Here is a 17525-nt window from a genome sequence, read left to right on the forward strand (position 1 = left end):
TTTGAGCAAATGGGAACAAAAAAATATATTTAATGTATTATCTCATTCACCGCTATAGAAGTTTACCCAACTATGATGACTTCCGCTTCAGAGAAATCCGGAAATGTGGGTCTATGAAAGCAAACCAGGCACTCACAAAACATTTGACAAGCGCATGGCGAGTAAATGAATACACAACCTGTGCAGTTGCACGAGAGACAGAACATGGAGCATGAGTGTCCAAACCCCGACATGGAACCGAAACCAAACTAGACATGAGCAGCCATATCACCCTGTAGCCCAAGACTGGTTGCCCACTGAAGCTAAGCAGGGCTGAGCCTGGTTAGTACCTGGATGGGAGACCTCCTGAGAAAAACCAGGTTGCTGCTGGAAGAGGTGTTAGAGAGGCCAGCAGGGGGTGCTCACCCTGTGGTCTGTGTGGGTCCTAACGCCCCAGTATAGTGACGGGGACATTGAGCGCAGAAAAATGGAGCGCAACTGGAAGAAAACTAAACTAGAGGTATTTCGGATTTCATGGAAAGAGAGCTCGATTGCTTACAGAGAGGCTTTAAAAGCTGTTAGATCTGCTTATTTTTCAACCCTTTTAGAAGAAAGTAAACATAATCCTAGGTATTTATTTGAAACAGTAGCTAAACTAACGAAAAAGAAAGCTTCAACCCCAGAAGTGTCCAAGCAACACAGCAGTGATGACTTTATGAACTTCTTTACTTATAAGATTGATAATATCAGGGACAAAATTATAATGCAACCGTCTACCACAGTATCGCATCAGGGAGTGCATTGTAGTGTCCCTGAGGAAAAATTTGATTCATTTGTTGCCATAGGAGAGGACGAATTTTCTAAACTCGTTAAATCATCTAAATCGACAACATGTATGTTAGACCCTATACCGACTAAGCTACTGAAAGAGATGCTTCCAGAGGTCATAGATCCTCTTCTTACTATCATTAATTCGTCTTTGTCTCTAGGATACGTACCAAAAACCTTTAAGCTGGCTATGATAAAACCGCTTGTTAAAAAACCGCAACTTGATCATACAAAATTAGTCAATTACAGGCCGATCTCGAATCTGCCTTTTCTATCAAAGATATTAGAAAAAGCAGTATCCTCACAACTGTGCTCCTTTCTAGAAAGAAATGATATCTGCGAGGATTTTCAGTCAGGATTCAGACCGTACCATAGTACCGAGACCGCTCTCATCAGAGTCACAAATGATTTGCTCTTATCATCCGATCGTGGTTGTATCTCTCTATTAGTGTTACTTGATCTTAGTGCTGCATTTGATACTATTGACCACAACATTCTTTTAAATAGACTCGAAAATTATGTTGGCATTAGTGGAGTTGCACTAGCATGGTTTAAATCATACTTATCTGATCGTTATCAGTTTGTAGCAGTAAATGAAGATATGTCTTATCAATCACAAGTTCAGTATGGCGTACCACAAGGCTCAGTACTAGGACCGTTGCTGTTCACTCTGTACATGCTACCATTAGGAGATATCATTAGGGAACATGGAATTAGTTTTCACTGTTATGCCGATGATACTCAGCTGTATATTTCTTCACGTCCCGACGAAACTTACCAATTCACAAAATTAACGGAATGCATAGCCGATATAAAAAACTGGATGACTAGTAATTTCCTACTACTAAATTCTGAAAAAACAGAGATTCTAATTATTGGACAAAAAACTTCCACACGTAATAACCTAGAATACTGTCTAACACTTGATGGCTGCTCTGTTAAGTCTTCGTCGTCGGTTAGGAACCTGGGTGTGCTCTTTGATACCAATCTCTCATTTGAAAGTCACGTGTCTAGTATCTGTAAAACCGCATTTTTCCATCTTAAAAACATATCTAAATTACGCCATATGCTCTCATTAACAAATGCAGAACAATTAGTTCATGCGTTCATGAGCTTAAGGCTAGATTATTGTAATCCTCTACTGGGTGGTTGCCCTGCACGCTTAATAAATAAACTACAGCTAGTTCAAAACGCAGCAGCTCGAGTTCTTACCAGAACCAGGAAATATGACCATATTAGCCCGGTTCTGTCAACACTGCATTGGCTGCCTATTAAACATCGTATAAATTTTAAAATATTGTTGATTACTTACAAAGCACTAAATGGCTTAGCTCCGCAGTACTTGAGTGAGCTTTTAAAACATTATAGTCAGAAAAATGCCAGAAATCCAAGTGGATGCTGCACACTGGTGCTGGTTGAGGAGAGAACCCCTGATATGATTGGTGGTGTGTGGGTGCGCTTCGGGTGTACAGCAGTACATATGAAAGCGCTATATAAATGCCTCATTCATTCATTCATTCATTCATGAGTGCCGAGATCTGAACACCACGCTCCGAAAACAAAACGAGGCGCGCAGACAAGAGGGCACCTGGCTCGAGCACACTTGAAACCACACGCTCCCACAAAGACAAGACAATGCAGGAGTGTCATGGCTCTGCCACAAAACCAAAAATAAACCAGGCTGAAGTGACAGAACCCTGACAATTAGATTTTATTATATCAAGATGCTCCTTTCATCAGTTGTAATTGTGTGAAAAAAGAACGTTTTCTGAAAGGGGTAAGGCCATGTGTCCACCATAGCATTTTTTCCAGAGGCTAGCATATTTTTCCAATTGTTTTTTAAAACAGCGTGACGAGGCGCTGAGCGTCTATTTGCGGGTTTTTTACCGGTTGCCGAGAGTTGAAAAATGTTCAACTTTGGGTAAAGCACAGTGTTCATCACTGTCACTTTTTACCAAGCCGTCCAATCACAGTGGAGGAGGGGCGGGACAAATACCACACCGTCCAACCGCCACATCCTGCTTGTACAATGGCAACAGACAACAAGCAGCATAATATTGGAACAAAATAATTTAAAACAAGAGCCAGAGCAAATACTTTACATTGTATCTACATTTTTATATTGAAACCATACAGAAACAAACTATCTGTGAAATGAGATACTAACACTTCCACAGATATTCCGTATCATAGCAAGCAAAGCGTCTCAACTAAAAAAAAAGCTGCACTGCCGAAGTGCTCTCAAGCGCCCACAGCTAGGCATTTTCAGCAGAGCGCCTGACATTTTCAGCTGGCTAAAAACGGTTTGGTGGACACGTGGCCTATCTGGATTCAAAATGTGGAGGTAGAAAATCTTTAGTTATAGAGTTTGCATGTGAAACATTTGTCCATCACCTGTCATACCTGGAAGTTTCTGACATGGTAAAGTATAAAAACTAACTACTGGAGCACAAAATGCTCTTCTTGCAGATCTCTCTCTCTCTCTCTCTCTCTCTCTCTCTCTCTCTCTCTCTCTCTCTCTCTCTCTCTCTCTCTCTCTCTCTCTCTCTCTCTCTCTCTCTCTCTTTCTCTCTCTCTCTCTCTCTCTCTCTCTCTCTTTCTCTCTCTCTCTCTCTCTCTCTCTCTCTCTCTCTCTGTCAGGATGTATTGCATTATGTGGTAATATTGACAGTGATGTAGTAGAGGGTCATAGTCTGCTTACTCTAGGCATAGCTGCCTCTTGTATTCCATCCGTCAACTGCAGAAAGAGAGGGAGAGATTACATTAACCCTCTGGGGACCAAGGTGTTTTTGGGGTCCTAGAGATGTTTTGATATGCCCTGACATTTGTGCTTTTTTCAGTTGCTTATAAACATATTAATGGCACAGGTGAAATTACACTATATTTAGCACAGACAGGGCTACCATAATATGTGAGCAACATGTATGTACATGTTTGTATTTTTGAGAGAATATTGTTCATGCATGGTTATTGAAAAAACTAAAAATTAAAGTTTCTGAAATAAAGCCACAAAACACATACTAAATATGTGTCCACAAGACTTTTGACTAATGGAAGTTGTGGCCTAGAGTTTTTGCTTCAAAATGATCTGAAAATCATCCTGTCTAATCATTGACATAACACAATAGATTCTTTTAAATTGTGAAAAACATTTTTTGTTAGCCAAGGCAATATGCGAATGGGCGTGAACGGCCCAACCCCATTGTGAATAATTAGGTGGTTCAAGAAGAGAAAGACCCGCATAATAACGAGCCTTTCATTCAGGTGTGTCACACAAGAAAGAATGCAAGGACAATATACACACACAGCAGGGCCGTCGCCAGAACATATAGAATGGGGGGGGCATTTCATTTTCATGGGGGGGCACACTTTTTATGATCTACAAAACAGACAGTCACAAAAACAAAATAACATCCCCTATTAAGTCTAATATAACTGAAATAGACCAAATTCTATATTTAAACAACACCAAAACACAAAATATTAAGTTTCTGATCATATAGGCGGAGGGTGAACCAACACCATGAGGATATGCGCTTCCCCTTTAAAAACATTTACTAGGCTATATGCAGGATTTGACATGGCAGAAAGCTCGCAAAGAGCGCCTATTTTATTATCTTTAAAAAGCGGTTAGGCCTATACAACTTCATCGCGATCTCACAAAGTTCCTATCAGTAAAGCTGATACACAATAATGCCTTATTTGCATAGCCTAACTGCTTATTATAACGAGAGGATTTGCACGCGCGTAACTATAATCCACTCACCGCTCAAAACACCGGAGTTTAGCCAATATTCTTTTATTACGGAGAAAACTGATCCTAGACCAGCATTTATGGACAGCTTTTCCCTCTAAAAGCAAGAAGTATATGGAAGCTTGTTTTTGCCACGGAATAAAAAAAATTAAAAGATAATTGCGACTTTTTATCTCACAATTCTCACATGGATTTCTCTCAATTCAGAGTTTTTCCTCACAATTCTGACTTTATAACACGCAAATGTGACTGTATATCACTCAACTCTGACTTTATAACTTGCCATTTTGATTTTATATCACGCAATTCTGAGAAAAATTACCTTTTTTTTACGTGGAAACAGTAAGCTGTTTTTAGCAGGCAAATGAATCAGAAAATTCGACAAGCCCGCTTGGCCAGGGGAAGGTAAGCCTTGCGCAGAGCCTTACACGCTCCGACTAATTTTCATATTTCTGAAGACAATGTGTTATTTAAAGTTACAGAGATTAGTGCACCTGTGTGCTAAATGCTGCTGACGACATTTCGTTATGGAATACGTGGATACGTTTTTTTGCTCTCAATAGTAAGTTTGCTCAATGACCATATGATTAGGGGGGCACGTTGTGTCATCTGGGGGGGCACGGCCCCCTAATGCCCCCCCTTGGCGACGGGCCTGACACACACACATACATACATACATACATATATATATATATATATATATATATATATATATAAAATCAAAATATAAATGAAAGTCAAAAGCACATTTTTAGTCATACCTGGAAACAAATCCTGTTCAAATAGGTTATATGGGCCATTCTACAGAATTGGTTCAAAGTTAGAGTTGGAAACATCTTAAAAAGAAAATTGTCTTTTTCCATAAATGTCTTAGTAGGCCAATACATTTTATCATACATATTTCAAAGTTAAGGATTCATTATTTTGATATAGCTTGCATTGGAACAAACACTATAACATCTTAGTTGATTAGTTTATTGACAAAACATACTATATATTTAACATATGAGCAGAAACTGCAAAAGCTTATTTGATGTCTATTTTAGAGTTAAAACTTTATAATCTATCCAACACTAGTCACACACACACAGAAACATGATTCAAATTTAAATAGTAGGCTATTTTTGCGTTTACAGACACTAACGTTATTATATATCGCGATTAGATCAAAGCACAAGAATAAAACACTTACAGCTCAGCTCGCTCCTCGAAGTGAAAATAAACCAGCACTTGTTCTGAGGTAGGTAAATGTCCCAGGATTATTCCTCACAGCCGCGCAAGACGACAGTACATTAATCTGACTAAATATAGTGTGTTTACCGAGTTTATGTGGGCGTTTACACGTCTCAATGTGTTGCTTCAGATCATTAGCGTTTGAATAGCAAGCGCTCTCCGTGGGCGTGTCACATTAGCGGAATAATGAGATGCGAGAACGATAATGAGAACGGCTGACACCTCTCTCTTTTTATATAGATTACATAAACAGAGAATATTTATTTTAGTTTTAAATTAGATAATTTAAAAGTACAAACTTAAATGATCATAAACATATATTGCTCATGTCTGGGTGAATAGTATTCACTGAGTTTTGTTTAAGTTTAGAGACGTGCTCCAGAAAAAAAGTTCACGGACATGGAGAGGCAGAACGCACACCCTGTTTATTTTCTTTATTTTACAAAAGCACAAAATTTTATTTCGATTGTAGGTGGGCACATAAAAAAGTAGACATTTAACAGTTTATTTTTTAATATTTCTTAACTCTGTATGACCAGAAATGATGGAGTAGTTTAAGTCTATTTTTCTGCTATGTGAAAAATATCTGCCAAAATGCACCGGTGCGTTTGCCGTCCCCAGAGGGTTAAATTCATTACTACACTTTATCAGTATCATTCATTTTCAAACTCTCCAGTCCTGGATACTAATTATTCAATACAGTGTTCTAGCTGTGCAAAAATGCTCAATATACTATTATGTGGAACACCTGTTCAACTAGATGCTGTATACTGTTTATTACTGAACAGTACCCATAAAGAACACACTTTGTTATAGACTTTATCTAACAGAATAATGGCAGTTCATGAATTTGAAGATAAAATTTGAATATGAATTTGGAATGATAAACAGGTACGTCATTTACAATTGACTGAGCAGAGTTTTTTGTCATTATGTTGTATTCTGAAGAATTGGTACCAACAATAAAAACCCACAACCCGTTGAAAGGACTATCCCTCAAAGCCCCATTTTCATTCAAGTTAAATGAAATATAATGTCTACCCTGAATAAGGTTTATAGTGTAGAAGTGTTAATTTAAAAAAAAAAATTTCCAAAGCTATGTCACCCGAAAACCTATTATATAGCAACTCTGAAACTCTGAAGATGTTTTGGATTAAATTTCGATTGATTTTATATCAGTTTTCACATTCTGTTTCCTCTGAATCTGAGCATAGCCGACCCAAACCATTTGCTTTCCGTTTCACAGCAGGGCTGTTTCAAAAATGTTTTGCCACCCCAAATATCATCTTCTTCTTCTTCTTCTTCTTCTTCTTCTTCTTCTTCTTCTTCTTCTTCTTCTTCTTCTTCTTCTTCTTCTTCTTCTTCTTCTTCTTCTTCTTCTTCTTCTTCTTCTTCTTCTTCTTCTTCTTCTTCTTCTTCTTCTTCTTCTTCTTCTTCTTCTTCTTCTTCTTCTTCTTCTTCTTCTTCTTCGGAAATTGTTTTCTTTTAATTGCTTTCTTTTAAATTGAATGAAAATGTCAGACTTGCTGAATTTTAGCCTAATTAGTATTATTAGTATTATTTTTTATTATTGGTTCTATAAAAATATAAAAGTATATTAAATCCTTAATTCTGTACTATTTGTACTATAATATGTTCTATTATTATTTCTATTCAGGTTTTTACACTTCTTTTCAAGCATCCCCTTTGGGGTCAATCATAATTAATTTTTGAGTAAATTAATAGAGTAGTTACTGTAATTTGCCTTTGCACAGCAGTCAAAAAACCCTCAGAGATGATATATAACCATGATAAATATAACCAAACATATAACCATGTGCTCTGAACTGTCATTGCTTTTGCCATAACGATTATGTTATTTATCTGAGTTCTTTAAGCATTGGTTGCTGTTGTTAGTTCCAGGTGTGTGTGAGTGTTTGTGCATTATAGATGTTCTGCAGGTGGTGATTACAGAAGGTCTGGTGTGTGTGTGTGCCTGCACAGCTGCTAATAATATCACAGATTGACAGAGAAACTCTAGGCACACCGGACGAAAGCTCACTCTAACATATGTATAGATCACATGCCCAAAATAAAGCACACAAACTAACAGTACTTCTTTCTTCTGCTTGTCTCTGTAACCGACATGTGATCGTTCAAGCAGTTTTATTCTGAATTGAGCTGATTCTACAGGCATACACACAACGGCTGCTCCTGGAGGCTGGAATAATCAAACAGGGAATTCTTGTCACGGTAAAGTCTGTACTGGTCTCTGACTGTTCTTGAGATTATTCTCAAAAAACTAACACAAGTAACCGTCAAAGCAGGTGACCTCATCTTGCTGAAAGAGCGATCACACTGACAGCGATTTGCAGCGACCATGAACGACAATGACCGTTTGTGATGTGACGCAGTTGAGCAGAGATTTCCATGTACAGTTTGAAGGGTATAATATAGAGCTCTAAACTCTTCAACTCAAAATGTATCAGTGAAAGGAGGGAGGTGCTTACAAGGAGGTCAGATCAATTTATATTATATTATATTATATTATATTATATTATATTATATTATATTATATTATATTATATTATATTATATTATATTATATTATATTATATTATATTATACTATATTATATTATATTATATTATATCATGTCATGTCATGTCATGTTATATTAAAACAAGGCGTTCAACTTTACGCATTAAACGCACCTGCCCTAGATGTAGGTCATCTGTCATTTCATACAGTTGATGGTGAAAAACATGATGCAGCGCAACAGCTCACTTCATGATGTAGCCTAGAAAACGCCATTAGAATGCCCCTAAAATTGATGCACAACATATAAATGTTGTGATATTTCCATCAAGAGGTGCATACATTTTTGGTCAAGATGTGCATACATTTTTGGTCAAGATCTTGTATTGACAATGCAAGAGTCCAGCACTCTGTAAAGTCACCTCCAGCACATCCCAAAGACTCAATGAATTTAAGGTCTTTACTCAGAGGTGCCAATTCATGTGTGAAAATGACTCTTCATGCTCCCTCCCAACCATTCTTTCACAATTTGAGCCTGATGAATCTTGACATTGTCATCCTGGAATATGGCCATGATGTGTGTGTCTTCATTCAATTCAATTCAATTCACGTTTATTTGTATAGCGCTTTTCACAATACACATCATTTCAAAGCAGCTTTACAGAAAGTGCATGAGGCCATATTACAATTTAGAGTGTTCTGTTATCAGAGGTAACTGTCTAAGTTATGCATTTCAGAAATGTACATATACAAAAGGGAGACATCCAAAATGTGCACTGTTGGTGTGCCTCAAGGAGCAGGGTTGGGAAACACTGAATTAGGCTATTCCAGAGTTTAGGAGCCAAATGTGAAAACGCTCTCCGTCCTTTACTGGACTTAGATATTCTAGGTACTATCAAAAGCCCAGAGTTTGTGACCTTAAAGAGCGTGATGTATTGTAAGGCGATAGAAGATTAGTAAATACACAGGAGCTGTATCTTCATGGTTGTTTAAGAAATGAAAAGCTACACACTCCATCAATTAGGGTTAAAGAACTGTTCCCAAACATATTACATGCTAAAAACATAATAATCACTGCAATAATGATCTAGTCATAGACTCTTAAGTATTTGCCTATTTAAATCCAAACAGCAACTTTTTTTTGGCAGTGTATATTATATTATATTATATTATATTATGTTGATTTATGTTATGTTACGTTATTATAACAAAGTTCGTTGTTGTGGGAAGAAGGAGGCGGGAACCGGCGAACATTCACAACTTTAATAATAAAATAATTATTAGCCCCTCACGGACGACTGCTGTCACATATAATAAATCAAACAAAACACAAGTCCAGGCCTGTACTCTCTCGATCTTCACTGTCGTCGCTCCTCCTTTTATGCTTCCGCTCCTCCGTGAGAGGCTAATATATTATTTAGATAAAATAACCATTAAATAAATTTGGTGGGGGGGCGTGGTTATGACTCCGAGCTGAGTGCACGTCTTTTTGTGAGCTCCTGGCTTTATTTGTTGGAAATCCTGTATATTCTCCGTCTTTTTGTTTATACAAGTGTAAATTTTCTTTCATTAACTGATCGAGGTGAAATAAGAATCGAAATGCCGTCGAAAAAATCCAAAATGAAGCAGAAAACAGACTCCTCGCCACTCAAGGACCAGGATGATGAGTGGGATGCTAGCAGTATGGCCAGTTCATCAGGCAACGCATGCAGCGCTTCCCAACCTGAAGAAAGTTGTACCAACACTGGTCAGAATTTGGATGTGATCCAAAAGTTGGACATGATGAGAAGTGATTTTGCGACAAAGATAGATGGTGTTCTTAACGCGATTAATGAAGTAAAAAAGGACGTGAGAGACTTCTCGGGACGCATGGATATGGCCGAAGAGCGAATTAGCAACGTAGAAGACACAGTTACTACGGAGAAGGGCAAGATGGAAGAGGTAGTTAAACGCCTAGCCTTCCTTTCAAAAAAGTTAGACGACCTTGAAAACCGCTCTCGAAGATCGAACCTAAGAGTGGTTAATCTTCCTGAAAAGGTGGAAAATCCCGACGTGGTCGCCTTCTTAGAAAAGTGGTTACCTGAAGTGTTGGGCCCGGCAACCTTCGCCGCGCCGCCCATCATCGAGAGAGCGCACAGACTACCTGGTCGTTCACAATCCAATCGATCATCTCCTCCAAGAGTGCTGATCATTAAGTTTTTGAACTTCCAAGATAAAGTCAGAGTGATGAGAGCTGCCAGGATTAAAGGCAAGATCATGCATGGAGAACATGAGGTCAGATTTTTCCCCGATTTATCCGCGGAGCTTCACCGTCAGAGAAGGCGTTTTGACGGGGTTAAACAACGGTTGAGATCCATGAACGTTAATTATGGAATAGTTTACCCAGCCAAGTTGCGCCTGACGATTGACAGACAGACCCGTGAGTTTGAGGACCCGGTTGATGCGGAAAAGTTTTTGCAGGGAATGCAAAGTGCAGGTGAAGCTGAAAGAACCTAAAAGGACGCTTGTCATATTTTCTTAATTTCAGTCCTAGCGAGAAGTGACTCGGAGAAGTGAGAGAATTTTTGTGCAGTTTTTCTATTCTTAGCTGGGTAACGTTAACGTTCTTACCTATAGCCTAATAGTCTCATGTACTATTGCTAGTGTATTTCTAGACACAGATGGCTCGATTATTATTTTCTTAAATTATTTTATTTTATATGTGTTTATGTTATTATTATTTAAATAAGTTAGTTTCTCTGCCATTTTATTTGAGACCAGTAACCTGTGAGGCGATAAGACACTTGTGCGTATTTGGGGAGAGGCTCATCATATGTAGAGTAATTATCTTTTCTTATTTCTTTATTTTATTTTTTATTCTATTTTTTTTCTTTTTTTTTTTCTTTTTATTTTTTTTTTCATTGTAATTCAAAAGCCAGGTGACTCGCACATTTTCTGTTTGTTTTATGGGTTGTTTTTTTCTGATCTATTTAAACACGTGGTTTGGTTTAACTGTTCCCTTGTTAATATTGGATCGGTGTGGGGACATAACTATATCCCAAGGTGATATAAGGGGGAGGGGCCAGGCTGTTGAGTTCGGGATAACAGCTAAAGGGGGGTGTCCATGGCAGGTTTTTGAGTTATTTATTTGTTTTTATATTTTTTATACTAACTCCTTATTTTTGAGGATTTCTTGGTTAACTTCCACATCGAATGATTACTTGAACTGTATATGGCTATTGCTATACTTTACAATCTGTCTTAAATTGAAACAAAATCTCACAGATCAAGAAGCTTAAATTTACCTCTTGGAATGTAAGGGGGATGATTAAAATAGTTAAACTTAAGCAAGTGATGACGAGGATTAAGCAACTTGAATCCTCTATAGTATTCCTTCAGGAAACTCATTTACTTAAAGAGGAGCTCCAAAAGGTACAAAGAAGATGGCCAGGTCAGGTCTTGGCTTCATGTTTTTCTTCCCATTCGAGGGGAGTTATGGTGTTGATCCATAAAGCCGTACCCTTCCAAGTAAATAAGAACATTACAGACAAGGCTGGTAGATATAAAAATATTAATATTAAATATATAAATATTAATTTGGTTAATATTTATGCCCCAAATGAGGATAATCCTGCATTTTTTGAACATCTTTTCTTATTGATTGCCTCACTACCTGGAACAGTGATAGAGTAGCAGGTGATTTTAATTGCACACTTGATCCGGTGCTTGATCGCTCTTCAGGACTGGATAGCTCTCACTCTCAGGGTAGAAAGAAAATAAGACAAGCTATGAAAGATTTAAATCTATGTGACCCTTGGAGAACACTAAATCCTTTAAAAAGGGAATACTCATGTTTCTCTTCTTTATCTAAAACCTCCTCTCGTATAGATTATTTCTTAATTTCAGTTTCTTTATTGCCTAGTATAGAAAGTTGTATATACGATAGTGTGGTTTTGTCAGATCATTCCCCCACCTCATTATTTTATTTAGACAATCAAACAACAAAAAGTTCCCCTAGATGGCGCTTGCAGACTAGATGGTTGCAAAACTCTGAATTCGTTAAATTTTTTGGTGAACAGATTGTATTTTACAATAAATACAGATCAAACCTCGGCGGCCATTAGATGGGAAGCCTTTAAGGCATTTATTAGAGGCCAAATGATTAGCTACTAGATCCAAATTTAATAAAGATAGACAAAAGCTGCTTGAGTTAGACACTGAAATCAGAGATTTAGAGAAAATAATAAACCTAGATAAATCTGTGCGAATTAAGCAAAAATTATTAGCATTAAAAGCGGAATACGAGGAACTTTCAACACTAAAAGCTGAAAATTGTATATTAAGATTGAAACAAACTTTTTATGATCAGGGTGAGAAATCCAGTAAACTGCTGGCCTGGCAACTTAAGAAATTAACATCAGAAAGAGCTATTAATGAAATTATTAATGGGAAAGGAGAAATTACAACGGATCCGGCTGAGATTAACTGTACATTTGTATCGTTTTACAAATCTCTGTATCAAACCGAATTTCCAATAAGTGCCTTTACTCAAAACAAATTTTTGGATGGGTTGGATATTCCCTCTATTTCCAAAGAGACAAAACTTGAGCTAGATAGGGAATTGGAATTAGAAGAGGTTTCTAATGCTATTCTTAAAATGAGGGGCGGTAAGGCGGCGGGTCCGGACGGACTCCCAATCGACATTTATAAGGAATTCAAAGATAAATTAATAGGCCCGTTACTGGATATGTATGTAGAAGCTTTTCAGCGAGGATCTCTTCCTCCCTCGTTGAGAAGTGCCCTGATCACTCTTATTTTGAAGCCAGGAAAGCCATCTGTAGAATGTGGGTCATATAGACCAATCTCACTTTTGAATACAGATGCAAAAATTATTGCTAAAGCCTTGGGGATGAGACTTGAGAAGGTCCTGCCTCTGCTGGTGCACTCAGACCAGAATGGCTTTGTTAAGAATCGTCAAGGTTTCCACAATGTTAGGAGGGTACTCAATTTGGTACATGCCGGGAACGGTGCCCTGATATGGCCATCCTGTCGCTTGATGCCGAAAAGGCATTCGACAGACTTGAATGGCCATATATGTTGGAGGTTCTTGCTCGGTTTGGTTTTGGTGATAATTTCCGCAGATGGATGGAAATTTTATTAGTTGATTCTACGGCGGAGGTACTCACTAACAATCTTATCTCACAACCATTTAAATTAAGTCGTGGTTCCAGACAAGGCTCGCCCCTTTCGCCTCTACTCTTTGTATTATCCATGGAACCGCTTGCAATAGCAATTAGATCACACCCTATAATACGCGGTATTCATTCAGCAGTTTTAGAACACCGTATTGCCTTATATGCTGATGATACTATAGTGTTTCTATCAGAGCTTGAAAAATCGATACCTTCCCTTTTAAAGCTCATGGGCATGTTCGGTGTTTTTTCTGGGTTTAAAGTAAATAAAGACAAGTCATCAATCATGTTTCTAAATGAGCAAGAGAGAATTAATCCAAAAATAGTACATCCTTTTGTTAACGCGGTTAATGGTTTTGATTACCTAGGAATTAAAATAACCCCAAAATAGGCTCACTTAGTTCAGCCAACTATGAACCTTTAATGGCGAAGGTGTCTGAGGAGACGACTAGGTGGATGACCCTGCCCCTGTCTTTAATGGGAAGAATAAATGTGATTAAGATGAACGTATTACCGAGATTTTTATATGTCTTTCAATCGGTACCACTTGCCCCTCCTCCTACTTTTTTCCAAAAAGTGAGTAAGCTTCTTTCCAATTTTGTCTGGAGCAACAGGAAGCCTACTTCGATTGTCCCTTCTATACCTGCCCTATGACAGGGGGGGGGGGGGGGCTACAATTACCAAATTTATTGTGGTATTATTGGGCTGCTCAAATGAGGGCTGCAATGTTCTGGTTCTCTAGAGATACGAATATGCCTTGGTTACAGGTTGAAATGTTGGCTGCAAAAGGCTTGACACTTGACAGCTTTTTACATTCAGCACCCCTTAAAGAACTAAAAAGAAAAACAGACAATCCATTTGTGAAGAATACCATTATGGTCTGGTACGAAGTTCATAAATTTCTTGGAGAGGCCCCATTGTTATCTTGCTTCTCCCCGATTTGGGGGAATGAATATTTCACTCCAGCTAAAAATGATATGGGGTTTAAACTATGGTTGAATAAGGGAATAGTTAGATTGATGGATTTATATGAAGACAATATTTTAATGTCATTTGACAATCTGGTATCAAAGTTTCATATACCCCGGAAACATTTTTTTAAATACCTGCAGCTCAGAAGTTTTATTTTTTCAAAACTAAAGAATTCTGTGCAACTCCCTTCATTATCCACACTGGAAACCTTTTCCACACAAGACTGTTTCAGTAAAGGGTGAATTACCCAATTGTATAATATAGTGATACAGAATCATAAAGAAAATTCTGAAAATAAATGACGAGCATGGATGCAGGATTTAAATAAAGACATTTCATCAGATGAGTGGGGTACAATATGTTTAAAAGCACAAACTCAAACTATAAATACTCGTTTGAGACTGTTACAATATAATTGGATAATGAGAACTTATATCACACCTGTGAGATTAAATAAATTTAACCCTAGTATTCCTGACTTATGTTTTAAATGCAATAATTTCCAAGGCACATTTTTTCATTGTGTGTGGGAATGTGGTGAGGTACAAAAGTTTTGGAGCAAAGTGACTCAGTATGTATCTCAATTTACTACTACTCCTATCTCTTTGAGTCCGGTAATATGTATATTGGGTGTCTATGGGGACAATTGCTCTCTGCCAGTCAAAGAGAAAAAACTGGTGGATTTGTGCCTACTACAAGCCAGGCGTTCAATTGCCCTTTGCTGGAAGAATACAAGTTGTCCTTCCCTTGGACTTTGGCTGAAAAACTTGATATCCAGTTTGGCCCTTGAGAAGCTTACATATGTGATCAAGGGGAAGTCTTCTGAATTTTATGAAATTTGGGAGATGTTCTTGAGATTTGTTAAAGAAGGAGATATTGAAAATGCTATAGATGTGTGAAGTTGTAGTATATAATGCTGAATGGGAGTGTGTGTGATATATAGCACTGTATGTTTAAGGAAATTTATTATTATTATTTTCTTTTATTTATTTATTTATTTTTATTTTTACTTTTTATGACTGCCAGGGTTATTGTGGAGGGGGAGGGATTTGAGTAAGTTATGTTTGTATTAAGTGTATGTTATGTTCTTATGTTAAATGTGTTGTAAAATTCAATAAAAATATGTCAGCAAAAAATAAATTTGGTGATTCCCAAAGTTTTAGGCTAGTATTTTAATTTAATATCACTTATGTTAATAATAATATGTTAGGTTTAGGGTTAGGGTTAGGTTAACAATTGTTAGTTATCCTGCGGCCACCTTGAAAGTTTGCTGAGAAGTGTGTTCTGGCGCCTAGGTTGAGAAAAACTGTGTTAGATTTATATAATAATTTAATGCTCAATAATATTGTATCTCTCTAAAGAACCCGGAATATGCTTTTATCGTTTAAAAAAAAAGGAAATCCATGGTAAGTGCCAAGAACTGTGTGGAGTTTAATTATAGGGAATCTTTTTGCAGAAACAGTGACACTGGGTGTAATCTTGCCTTGAGACCAAATCTCAAACACTAAATCATCACTGTAAAGTCAATTGCTTGTATGAATGCACTGGAAAAACTGAATGATAATTTAAAAAATGATTATGGTTATGACAATGATGAGGATAATTGTGTCTTAAGATGGGGGACTATGGCTAATAGCATGTCTGATAACCTTTGTGCCCCAGTAATGATCAACTCATCAATCCACAGGTTTCTATTAAATGTGAAGACGAATCAGAGCCACGGCTCCATTGTGCTTTTCTCAAGGGTTGGCTTGCCCTTTGGTTGCCATGGCGACCCCTGACTTTGCCTGTCAGGAATGAATCCTGAACCTGTCAAATTGAATGAGCATCAACATCTATACACAAAACTGCATGTTTGTTAGTAAAGTAGTGAATGTAACCTGCTCTCCACAACCACCATCTGCTTCTGTTATTTATTAGTAATCTTATGCTAATTTCTTAAGCAAATGAATATGAAGAAATCTCAATTAACCGGAATTAATCAGAAATAAGTGGTCATTTAAAAATGCAAAGATGCTCACTGATCTTAATGGTTGGATTTTATTAGCTTTCAAAACTAAAAGATGATAATGAAGATTCACATTATATTGTTTTTGTCACTTTACATCCACAGGATCAGACTTCCTGTGTGCGACACACATCATTCCAGTGAAGAACGAAGAGGGTGTTGTCATGATGTTCATCTTGAGCTTTGATTACGTGCTAAAGGAGGGTAGCATGGATTCGTTAGACAGACTCAACCACAGCTCCCCATCCAGACCAGAACAAAGTAAGACTGCTTCTCATCTTTATCTTTTCTCGTTCCCTATCTGTAATGCATTTTTTTTTCATTCCCATTACTGCAGTAAATTGACAACATCTTTCTTAATTGCTTACTTCCTGTCTCTTCCATTTAAACAAATGGAGTGTGGTTGATGAGTAGGAATAGATGGAGAGGTGTGCAGGAATAAATATCGAGAAGGCAGAGGAAGAGAGAAAGGTTTTTATTTTCTCCAGTTGCTCTGGCTCACCAGCACACACTGTCAACACTGAACACAGTCAGCTAGATAAAAAAAGGAAATGAAGTGGGGGAAAATAATTTATGTAACACAGTGTTACAATTATTTGGATCGCTGAGGCCAGGTGCTGACCGGCGCTTCATTTATAGGACAACTGTGCACATTAAACCACCCAATACAAGCAGAGAGAGACTATGCGTGTGTGTGTATGTGTGCGCATGCTATAATTATGGCAAGTGTTCATAGAGACCTAGAAGCAATAAAACTGCTGCACTGCATTTTCTGTAAAATATACTATTGCATCAGTATACACACATGTGCAGTGTGCACACACACATGCCTGATGTCCTCCTCTAACTCTGTATTGGAAAGTCACATCTGAACTATGAAATCCAATTAATATCCAATGCTAATACAGTCTCTGTGGTATCATAGCAACAGGGAATATTTTGAAAAAGACATCTGCGTGTGTTCGTATGCGAGTAAGTTAGAGGGACTGTTTAGTTAGGGCTGTTATTGCATTAATTAGGGGTTCAAGCACGAAGTGCTGAAACCCTATTGTAATTGTACTGA

At 37.6% G+C, this 17525-nt stretch overlaps 1 protein-coding gene across 1 annotated transcript in view; it reads left to right on the plus strand.

Annotated features, from left to right (window-relative positions):
- kcnh7 (potassium channel, voltage gated eag related subfamily H, member 7) overlaps window positions 1-17525 on the plus strand; it is an 84793-nt gene that overhangs the window by 29243 nt on the left and 38025 nt on the right. The window contains exon 3 of the mRNA XM_056267122.1: window positions 16568-16723. Within this exon, the coding sequence (XP_056123097.1) occupies window positions 16568-16723 (156 nt within the window). The remainder of the gene's footprint in view (window positions 1-16567; window positions 16724-17525) is intronic.

This window comes from Rhinichthys klamathensis, unplaced genomic scaffold (assembly GCF_029890125.1).
Source record: "Rhinichthys klamathensis goyatoka isolate OS25496 unplaced genomic scaffold, OSU_Roscu_1.1 h1tg000254l_1, whole genome shotgun sequence".
NCBI lineage: Eukaryota > Metazoa > Chordata > Actinopteri > Cypriniformes > Leuciscidae > Rhinichthys > Rhinichthys klamathensis.